The 12,001-nt window shown below is 36.1% G+C and overlaps 1 protein-coding gene across 4 annotated transcripts in view; it reads right to left on the bottom strand.

Annotated features, from left to right (window-relative positions):
- The window catches only part of PCM1 (pericentriolar material 1), a 92,853-nt gene that overhangs the window by 10,506 nt on the left and 70,346 nt on the right, over positions 1-12,001 (bottom strand). For all 4 annotated transcript variants that reach the window (XM_084759332.1, XM_084759334.1, XM_084759333.1 and 1 more), the window contains 7 exons: positions 11,406-11,578; positions 10,971-11,102; positions 8,709-8,829; positions 7,936-8,094; positions 7,412-7,548; positions 5,645-5,779; positions 1,854-2,051 (listed from right to left, as the gene is read on the bottom strand). In XM_084759332.1, the coding sequence (XP_084615458.1) occupies positions 1,854-2,051; positions 5,645-5,779; positions 7,412-7,548; positions 7,936-8,094; positions 8,709-8,829; positions 10,971-11,102; positions 11,406-11,578 (1,055 nt within the window). The remainder of the gene's footprint in view (positions 1-1,853; positions 2,052-5,644; positions 5,780-7,411; positions 7,549-7,935; positions 8,095-8,708; positions 8,830-10,970; positions 11,103-11,405; positions 11,579-12,001) is intronic.

The following is a 12,001-nucleotide window of genomic DNA, read 5'->3' as shown; positions in this document are numbered from 1 at the left end:
GAGGCTAACCTCGCGTATTGGTCCTTGTCTTCTACCTTAAGACTATCTAATTTTTCTTGTTTGCTGTTATATATCTAGACATATTGGCTGTTGAGCTTCCACGGATTCTCCCATCTCCACCTCTTATCCTGGAATAGAAGCACTGATAAAGATACTTATATATTGGTTACAGACATGCACAGCCATGCCTGTTTTACACAGATTCTAGGGTTCTTATGCTTAACCTTAGTGTTTAATCTCCCTGGCCTAGCTTAACAATTCCTTCCTTTTAGGAGTCTTTATTTCATGTATATGAAGATTTTGTTTGTGTAGACCAAGTTGGCCTTGAACTTGCAGAGATCCTCCTACCCCTGCTTTAAGTGCTGGGATTAACGGCATGTACCACCACAGCCAACTGTATGAAAGTTTTGCCTACATTTATGTATGTGTACCACACGCAGGCCTGGTGCCTGAGGAGGCCAGAAGAGAAAATAAGATCCCCTAGAACTGGACTTACAGGTAGCTATGAACCATGTGCATGATGGGAACTGAACCCAGGTCTTCTACAAGAGCAGTAAGCACTCTTAACTTCTAAGCCACTGTTCTAGTTCCCTTATAATTTCTTACCTGGAAAATTACAACAATCTTATACTGGTCTCCCTGATTTTATTTCTAGTCTACTACAGTCCCCACTTAATGTTATCTAGAACATTATTTTAAACTTTACATGAAATTATGTTATTCTACTTCAGACTTTTCCATAATGTTTAGAATAAAATGACCATGTAAAAGTTTTTATGAACGCCATAACTTGGTCTTTACTAACCCTATGACCTCACTTCCTACATTCTTACCACACCATTTTTTTTTTGGCATAGCTTGGTTTAGGACCTACATGTATGCCAGGCAAATAACCTATCCCCAACTTGTATCCGCAGCTCATATTGCCATTCTACTTAATGTTTTGCCTTTATGGCCCTACTTTGTTCAACTGCTCAACCCTGCCTTAAAATCACTAAACTGAATTTTCTTCATGATGAACTCCTATCTTTCAAGTCAGCTCATAACTCAGCCCCTGGGAAGAGTCTCATGCACCTGCATATTTAAAACAGACTGAAAGACTTACTATGGTATCCTGATGCTTTATTTTCCTTAAGTACTAAGCAATGGCTAAAATGAATTTATATCAAGAAAAAAAAACAGGAGCTATATAGAGATGTATTAACCCCCCTCACACACACACACACACTGTCTCATTCTCTCTCTTCTCCCTCCCTCCCTCCCTCTCCCTCTCTCCATCTGCCTCTCTCTGCCTTAACCTACTTCCCTTCTCATGGTCAGAGGGTAAGGAAAAGGGTGCCTACCTAAGAGAAAGCCTCCTAGTAACCCTGATATTACAGGAGAACTAACTGATCCAGTTAGACATTCAGACACAATTAACAAGGCAGAAAACTAGGGATAAAAAACTAAAACCCCAAGCAATGAACACATGTGCCTGTTGGCTAGAAGTGACTTCTCTGTAACACATATTCTTGTAAACTCTATAGCATTTGGCAACAGTCATGGTAAGAAAGCTGGCCAGGAACCAGATCCCAGTTTTCTCCTCTTTGGAGCTCTTAGTAAGCAATAGTAAAGTGAACTACACCTCACAGTCCATAGTTAGCATCAATTCCTATCTTCACTTTTATCCTGGCTGTGTGGTAGAATCCAAAGTTTACTATGTAGCCCATGTACTGATTTATAATTTGACAAACTGGTTTTACTAAAAACAACTGTTCTTGTTGTGGTCAAAGGAGAGTTTATTTTCTAGTAACAATCAAGAACTATATTTATGAACTAATGATAATTATTTGTAAAAGCACAGTGACAGTTACCTCTTTTGCATAAGACTGTATCACTCCAGCGGCTTCGATTTTCCTTTTGCATCTCTGTTTAACAGCTATACTATTATTATCCAAATCTTGCATGAGCTTAAAGAAAGCCAATTCATTAAACAACACTTCAGATATCTCCACAAGAAGATCTTCTCCACAGTCTTTCAGTTTTCTGCCAGCAAAGTTTGCTAGTGAATCCTATTTAAAAATAAAGCAAATAATTTTATATCATAGTGAAACAATACAGGTGACTGAAAGGGTTAAAATATAATATTTGCCTAGAGAAAAGCAGTTCTAATATTTTACATGTGTATGTTTAAAGATACATTGATTTGTTTTTCAAGTTTTTAATATAATTACATTTCTCCCCTCCTTTTCCTCCATCCAAACACTCTCATATATTCCTCCTTGCTCTCTTTCATCTTTTTTTTTCATTATTTATTGTTACATACTATACTAGGTGGTGGTGTGTATCAACTTGACACAAGCTCAAGTCATCAGAGAGGAAGGAACTTCTGCATGAGATCCAGCTGTAAGGCATTTTCTCAATTACTGATTAATGGGGGAGGGCCCAGCCCATTGTGGGTAGAGCATCCTGGGCTGGTGGTCCTCAAGTCTATAAGAAGGCAGGCTGAGCAAGCCCCGTGAGGCAAGCCAGTATGCAGCACCCCTCCATGGCCTCTGTGTCAGCTCCTGCCTCCAGGTTTCTGCCCCGCTTTAGTTCCTATCCTGACTTCCTTCAATAATGAACAGCAAAAAGAAGTGGAAACCAAATAAAACATTTTCTCTCCAACTTGCTTTTGGGTCATGGTATTTTGGTGCAGCAACAGAAACCCTAAATAAGACACATACATAAATGTATATGTATGTGTGTATGTGTGTGTGTGCGTGTGTGTATATACATATATATATATAAAATCCTAAATACTTAAGCAGAACCTGTTCAGTACTTGTATTTGTGTTCTCAGGACTATCAACTTGGTGTCAGCTCTTTGTGCATGAATGATACCTTCTAGGGTTCCTCATATCCACATGGGCATATCTAGCATAATGTCCTTGTTCCTAATATTGTTTAAGCACTGGAAACTTGAAAATAATAGCCATAGTTATATAAAGAAAGATTAGTATTACTATAAAATATTCATATTACAAAGCAGGAATACTGCTAGCCCCACTTAAGAGTATACACCTGGGGAGGCAAACAACATATAGTCATCTATAAATACAGTACTTTCTTAATATAATTTTTGGGCACAAACAAGTAAAACAGAATACTAATCTCACAAAAGTTCCCACTGCATACACGTAAGAACTATTTATGCACTACAGTAATGAGTCACTAAATACTCTGTGAGGATAAATAGCCTTCCTCATCTTCATGGTGCTAGTTATTGTTAGTTTCTTTCTTTATATTGACCAACCAGACATTCTCATTTAAAATTTTCTTCAGAATAATTTTACAAGTAAGCATTAGTTTTATTCAAGTTGAAATTCATCATCATCAAATAAACAAATGTGCTGGTTCATATAAAGGACTTCCCTTTTTCTTTCGTGCAAAAATATCAGCTTAGAGAAAAGTTAACTATTATGTTAACTACCCCTCAAAAAGAAAACACAAAAACACTACCTACATAACAATAGGAAGAGCATGTATTCAGGAAATAGAGGCAGGCAGATCTGAGTTTGGTGTCACCCTGGTGTAAAGAGCTAATTCCAGGACAGCCAGAGCTACAGAGAGAAATCCTATCTCCAAACAAATAAAGCAAGCATGTATGCTTAAAGACTCATAGGCACAAATTTTCTAAACAGATCTCAGTAGGAAAAATTAAGCGAAAACACTTTAAAATTAGAAGCTCACAAAATAAAGTAGAGATAGAGGAAAGAAAGGAAGGAAGAAGGAAGGAGAGAGAAAAGATTCCAGCTAATATTTAAATTAGCCTTTGTTCTTAATAGATATGACCCTGTGGAAAAAAATCAGGAAGGAAAGGAAAGTAGTCAAACTTTCTTAGAAGGGTTAAACAAATATTGATTAAAAATATGAGTAATGAATAATCTCTCCTTTAACCATATTCTAAAATAACTATCTTTCTCTTGAAATAAGCTAGCTAGTTAAATTATAGAAATTCTAAGTTATATATCTTCAATATTTCTAATACTTCAGATATTTACTTAAGAATACCTTATTCAAGTCTCTTCTTGGTAACCTGCTGTCCTTCCTCTGAGTGCCACCAGGTCTCAGGGGACATGGTCAAATGTGAGGCACCAGAGTGCATGTGAAAGTCATATCCCACTCTCCACTCAACTGTGGAGAATGTTCTGACCATTGGCTAGATCTGGGTAGGGGTTTAAAGTTTACCGCCTATATTGTCCTTGGCTGGTGCCTTAGTTGAGCAGGACCCCTGGGCCCAAATCTACCTTTCATAATGTTCTACTTGTAGGTTTCTAGGACCCTCTGGATCCTTCTACTTTGCTATTCTCCCATGCTTCTCTCATCCAGAGTCTCAATAGGATGTCCTCCCCTCTGTCCCAGTTTCCTGGTAAGTGAAGGCTTTCATGGGACATGCCCCTTGGGCTAATATGCAGATATAAGTGAGTATATACCATTTGAGTCTTTCTGCTTCTGGGTTAACTCACTCATTATGATCATTTCTTGATACCCTATGAGCATATACAGGGGGAGGAAATCCCCCTCAGGAACAGTCATAGGGGAGTGAGTGGAATAAGGGGAAAATGGGAGGGAGGGAAGAATGGGAGGATACAAGGGATCGGATAACCATTGAGATGTAACAAGAATAAATTAATAAAAAATTTTTAAAAAGAATACCTTATTCATAATCTATTTTATGCTAATAAATCCTATTTCTACAAAATATAAGATCATTGGTGAATTATACACCCTGTAAATTATGTATTAACATTTTAAACAAAAGTCAAAACAATTTTAAGATTATTACTGATTTTGTGCTTTAGTCTTAATACTTAGTAAATCAAAAATTATGTGAAGAAAATTAGTACCTAACCCAGATTTTAAATTAACTACAGGCAAAGTGATAGTACTGCGTTTAAAAATCAGTTTTAGGAGGTAGCTCCCTTGGACCGACAGGGCCTGAGCAGCAGCAGCATGGTGCTGAAATAGATCCAGAAGAAAGGAACTGACTTACAGAGGGACCCTCCTGCTCAGTGTCCTGCGTGACCTGTGGGTGACGACTAACGACTGTCCTTGACAAGGAGTTGGTTTTTTTCCTGACCATCCACTTCCCTACAGACTATCCTTTCAAGCCTTGAAAGGTGTAAGACAGAATTCTTGCATCAACTTAAAATGGCACCCGAGGGACCTCAGAGCAGCCTATGCGTTTAAATACTGGGCCATCTCTCCAGCCCCTTCAAAACAATAAAATTTTACTGAAGTCAGGATAGGCCTTGAAGATGGCTATTGTTAAAAGAAAACATAAAAAGTGTTCTTATAATTTTTAACTAGGTAAAGAGATAATATCAAAATGCCATCCAAACTGAGTATTAGAATGGACTTTTTAAAAAGAACTTATTTATATTATGTGCAATGGCGTTTTGTCTGCATGCATGTCGGTGTGAAGATGTCAGATCTTGTGAGTCATCATGTGGGTACTGGGAATTGAACCAGGGTCCTTTGGAAGAACAGTCAGTGCTCCTAACCACTGAGCCATCTCTCAGCCCCAAGGGTGGTTTTGAACTAAGTTCTATAATATCAGAAAATGATAGTAGAGCTCTAACCAAATGGTATATAGGTAGCACATATAAAAATAAACTCTTACCTGTAATATACTTCCTAGTTGTTTATGAAAGAACTTCACAAACTCCTTGCTCTCATCATTTTGTTGGGTAAGGGTCAAAACCATACGTCTTACTGAAGTGAGAAGTTGAGAAGAACACACTTCATCCATGTGCTCCTAAGAAAAACGCTAGCAGGTTAGGATATAAACTTATCTATTATGTTAAAAAATATTAATCTATACAATTTGAAATTATTTAATTTATCTTGCATAGTTTCTCATTTTTTTGATGATTTAAAAGATTCATTCATTCTTAAGAATGGCCAGTTTCTACAGTATACACACTCAAAGGTTTGGCAAGAAAATGACCAACAAAAGAGATTTCCTGTTTCAATACTTTTCATCACTTCCCTTCTATACTAAGGAGACTTATGCGTGCTGACTCTTCAATTGTTTTTCTTCCTGTTTGTAGTTCAGTAAAATCTTACCCATCTTTACCTAGTTTCCTCCCTATTGTGGTGCTTTGTATAGGAATAGCCCCAATGACGCACAGAGTTGAATGCTTAGTTACCAGAGAGTGGAACTCTTTGATAGGATTCCAAGGTCTAGGAAGTACGGCCTTATTGGAGGAAGAGTGTTTCTCTGCCTGTGGATCAGGGCTCTCAACTACTCCAGCACCATGCCTGCCATCCATGCCTACCTCTGTCCATGTTCCCTGTCATAACAACAGTCTATCTTTCTGAAACTGTAAGCAAGCCCTCAACTAAATGCTTTTTAGGAGTTGTCATGGTATGGTGACTTCCCAATAGCTGCTAGGAACACCTGCATGCACACGAACAACTGAAAATGTCTTTAGATATTATGAAATGTCTTAGTGACTTTTTTCTATTGCCATTTAGGGCAAGTCTCTTAATTATATCATAAAAACTTTGTGAGAACCAAATATGGTAGGATGTCAGTGATTCCAATCTCAAAAACCCAAAATTATATTTGAATTATGAAAGAAACCTAAGCCTGGTTAGCTTCTCAAGGTCAGTCTTGAACAGACCTGTAACAAGTTATTTCAAGGTTCTTGAGTATTCCTTTTTTGCTACTGCTTTTAAGCAGGCCCTGTCACGTGTGTGTGTGTGTGTGTGTGTGTGTGTGTGTGTGTGTGTGTGTGTGTGTGTGTATGTATGCCTTTCAGGCTTTTTCTTTGTTTTGTTTCTGTTTGTTTTGTTCTATTCTAGTTTGTATATTTGCCTGTTTTCTAAAGTGAGAGAAAAGAAGACACAGAGTTGGACGGCTGGGGAGGTGGGAAAGATCTGGGAGGAGATGAGGGAGAAGAAACTGTATACTGTATAAAAAACAAACTATAGTATAAAAAAGTAACAGAAAAAAATTAAAACGAGCCTGATGGCAACACATTTTATAGTTTTCTATATCTGCATGCAATATAAACTATGTTTTCATTTCCAATTTTTAAAATTTCCAAGTTTTAAAATTCTTCCTTTAAATGAAAACCTTTCATTAAATGAGTAAGAATTTTAAAATTCTTATTTTGGATGAAAACATAGGGTGTAATTTCAGAAAGAAATTCACCTCTCCAACTGGCATAGAACTCACTATGTATATCAGGCTGACCTCAAAATCAAGAGATCTGTCTGTCTATGCCTCCTGAATAATGGAATTGACTACCACACGCAGCCATATTTCACTTGCATATTTTTTTCTTTACCCTGTTAATTTTAATAGCATTATTTACAAGTAAGTCTCCTATGGTCATTGTTAGTAATTACATAATCTGGTTTATTTTATAAAATTGTTTACCTTCAAGAAAGGAATGACTTCTTTCATAATTGCTTTAATTTGGCGGTCCAGTTGCTGAGTATCAATTCTAGGACAGGGGACGGCAGAAACATCACTTACAGGTTGTGGTGAACTATGATTCTCAATAATGGGAGTTTCTATTTTTTAAGAAAAATGATATATCAACAAAATCCAGTGATATTAAGTACATAGATATACACAGTTATATAACATTTTATAGATTGTTATAAAAATTTTGTTAAAATACCAAGGAAAAACCAAGTCATTTTAGCAGTCCTTATAATTAAAAGCAGTAACAAAACCACTAGTATTAAAAAGGACCTTAATTTAAAAAAACAAAAAAACACAGGGTGGCAAGTATATAGTTCAGACTAGTCCTTAATGTGCAATGTAACCAAAAGTAGGCTTAAACTCATAATCTCCTGCCTCAGCCTCCTGAGTTCTGGGATTATACTATGCCCAGGTAGCTTTAGAGTTTTTATTTGCAACTCTGACTATTGCTTCTGATCACTCTAAAAACACACCTTTTAAAGTACTGGCTGTGATAGTCGCAGCAGCACCATCTTCATCCTCGATAACTCTGCAAGCACACCTCAGAGCTGGGTTACTTTCAGTCTCAGTCTTCATGCGTTCATATTCTCTCATTCTGGCTAATGCTTGATCCAAGTGAATCACAGTGTTACCTGAATTTGGAACAGAAATATTTCCAGAATATGTAAAAGCAAATCTTTTCACATACTCTCAAAAGTATAAAAATCTAAACATAAGAAAAATAACTTTTTTAAAGACCTATTTATATGTATGTGCATGTGTAAGTGAACGCCACATGCGTGTGGGTAGCCTACTGAAGCGGGGAGCATGTTGGTTCTCTTGGAGCTGGAACTGCAGGTAGGAGTGAACCACCGATGTGGGTGTTGGGAACCAAATTCAGGTTCATCTGGAAGAACAGCAAACCCTCTTAAGTGCTGAGCCATTTCACAAGCCCAGAATTAGCTTTTAAGGAATTTCCATTTACTGTACTAATGAGGTGCTTCATGTACATCATCACAGTTATTTGTTTAATCCTTAAATAACCCTACAAATGACAGCACTTAAGTAGCTTGCCTCAGACTGCACTACCAGTTAGACTGTAGACTGATGGGTATATGGTGTGTGTGTGTGTGTGTGTGTGTGTGTGTGTGTGTGTGTGTGTGTGTGTATGTGTGTTTTCTCATCCTAGTTATTTTCTTATTAAATCAACTCTGGCAAGAGATCATCTTAAAGTCATGTGCAAGATAATTAAGAAAGCTCTGCTTACCTAGATCATCTGTTGCAAAAGGCTCAAAGTTGGAAGATACAGACATGACACTCACATTGTCAGCATCATTTTGTTCACTTATTTTATGTGTTTCTCGTTCAAAGTTCTTCTCAAAAGTTTCCTAAGTTAAATAAACAATAACTAAATATTCCTTCTAAAGTATTTCATAAATATTAAAGATTTAACACAGAAACTGTTATTTGCACAAAACCATATATCTAAAAGGGATACTAAAAAGTTGCATGAATATTCTTCCTAGACAAGGTCACAATATAAGCCATGTTACTGAAGAGCCATTAAAAAGAAACATTAAAATATTAAGTACTCTTGGAGAACTTCCATGCTAAGTGAAAATAAAAAAACCAACTTTCATTAAAAACGATAACACTTTAAATTATTTTACTTTCTCATGGATACTTCATCTCTATACTCTTATTGTGTATATCACTGTCTTATTTCTGAAGAAAAACATGACATTCATAATTTTATGAAATTACATTTTATTGGTACAATTAACCAAATAATGTGCCCATTTTAAGTGTATAGTTTGGATGAGGTTGGACAAATGGATACACTTACATAATCAGCTTCTCTAAAGATAAAGGCCACAGATGAGCGTGGTGGCACAAGCCTTTAATCCCACCACTCAGGGAGGCAGAGGCAGGTGGATTTCTGTTAGTCCAGTCTGGTATACAAAGCGAGTCCAGGACAGCCAAGGCTACAGAAAGAAACCTCATCTCAAAAACCAAAACAAAAGAAAAAGCCCAGCCCAACACAAAATGGTAAGGACCATTAGCTGGATATGGTGGCTTTAGTCACAGCACTTAGGAGAGAGAAACAGACAAATCTCTCTGACTTCAAGTCCAGCTTGATCTACATAGAGAGTTCTAGGTCAGGGAGGGGTATAAAATGAGGCCCACTCTCAAAAAAAAAAAAGATTAAGTTAAAAAAATTTATAAAGACAATTTCCATCAATCAAGAAGGTCCTTCTGCATCCTCTACAGTCTCCATCATCTCTCATCCATACAATTTACATCACTCTTTCCCAAACTATCTCATCTTTACTATAATCTAGAAATTCCTTCCCCATCTTCAAATAAATATAGACAGACAGTTGTGTCATTTTTCATTTCCCACAAAAAGGAATATATCATTTTCAGTTCACTGTAACAAGTACTCACTTTCTAATTTATATTTAACAATATAAAACTATGGAGCTGAGCATGTTCCAAGTTATCACAATATCCAGTAATCAGCAAGCACTAGGTTCAATGAGAGACATTGTCTCAAAAGATAATGCCATGAGTAATCAAGGAAGACACTGCATGTCAACTTCTGGTCTCTAATATATAGGTGCACAAACAGATATACTACATACTACACACACACACACACACACTCATGTACACATTACAGCACACACATACATCCAAATGTCCACAAACAACAAAATACAAACTATGTAATTTTCAGACACAGGTTTGATAGTAGCTTAAGATTTACAGCATAGTGAAGAACAATTTTAAGAAGAAAGAGTGAGTTAAGGAGGTACTGTCTTCAATATGCGTTTAAGAGGAAAATCCAAGAAAATCCTCAATAAGTGCTAAGCAGTTATTCTTACCTAAAACAGAGAAAAAATATCCTTCTAGAGAAATACAATCTTCAGAAAACATTGTGCTAACATTCCAATAGTAGTAAAATCACAACAATGTTATTCCAACTCTTAATCTGTAAGAAGTTATCTGCTAATCCATTATTCTATTCTTTCTCAGAGATCTCCAGGTGCTTGAGTAATTTAAAAAAAGAAAAAAGAGTATTTGCTATACAAGAACCATAATTAATGTCTGAACCTGTAAATAGGCCATTCCCAAATATCTAGCAATAAAAAAGCATTCTATCATTTTTCTATGTTCTTTTTTTTTTTTCAGAAATTTGTCTAAGTGAAATACATTAAATTATACTTTTGTTACTGGATGATTTTCTTTTGTCCAGGTTTTTTTTTTTTAACACAGACTTGATTGGATTAATTTTGTACTTACTTATTTAAAGGTTCTCTGATTTGACTGCTATTTGGTCTACTTAGTGTTCTGAAGAACACAACAAAGACTTATTAGATACCTATTTAAGATGTATGTGGGTACTGCGGGCTTCACAATTTATCATTTTTTCAAGCGCAATATCAACAATCTAACAATAACTTCAATTTGTTTATTATATGTTGGAAGTGTGTTCATATTTAACCTATCAATCATATTGGCTTACATCATCAGTAGTAGCAAGGCTCTCACTTGGAGTAAGTTCTGAATTTGATGCTACCCAAGTGCCAGAATTCACGGACTTTAAATTTTCTCCGTCTTTTTCATCACTTTCAGAAATATGTCTGGATACAATATCCTAAATAATGAAATAAAAGCATTTATATACAACACATATATATGCTTCATTCCAAATTCATATTATAAACTTAAAACCAAAGGCAAATGGAAAAATAATGTACTTTTCATAGATTAAATATGAAGCAAAGAATGTAAAACACAGAAAACTATGTGTAAAGATAACATAAAATATACTGAAGCTATATAAGAGGTTTTAAGTGAATTATTGCAAAAACCAGAAAGCAAATCAAGATACATAGAGAATAAGGACATGCTTCCTTTAAGGAAGGAGTGAGCTGTCAGAGAATGTGAGCTCAGATACCTGCAATGCATAGAGAGCCCTCTGTCTCAAGTAGTCCGTATTAAGCAACTGCAACTCATGGAAAAGTTCAATAAGAAAATGTGGACGAGACTCATTTTGAGAAATTAATGTCGCCACTTCAGAATAAATGGTATCTCGTAGAGCTTCAAACATGGAAAAATCACTCCCAGTTTCTGGAAGATAAAAAAGATCAAGAAAACAATAACAATAAAATACCTTTATAATAACCCCTACTGATCTGCATCATTTTCTAACCTTTAACAGAACATAATTCTATTTCAGGGCTTTGTTCATCAAGGCAGCAAGCAGATCTTGGGGAACAAATCAATTAACAATCAAATAAAAAAGCACCAACAATAATATATCAAGATAACTACTATGTAATAAAATATTTAAACTCAAAAATAGCAGTATCTGATGCCACTGAGAATCATATTAATTTCTCAATTAAAAGAGTGACCAGATAGCCAGGCAGTGGGGCGCATGCCTTTAATTCTAGCACTTGGGGTGGCAAAGGCAGGTGGATCTCTGTGAGTTCAGGGCCAGTCTGTTCTACAAAACAAGTCCAGGACAGCCACAGCTACACAGAGTAATCC

The sequence above is a fragment of the Acomys minous genome, assembly GCF_964271855.1.
Source record: "Acomys minous genome assembly, chromosome: 15".
NCBI lineage: Eukaryota > Metazoa > Chordata > Mammalia > Rodentia > Muridae > Acomys > Acomys minous.
This window is presented reverse-complemented; position numbering and strand designations above follow the sequence as displayed.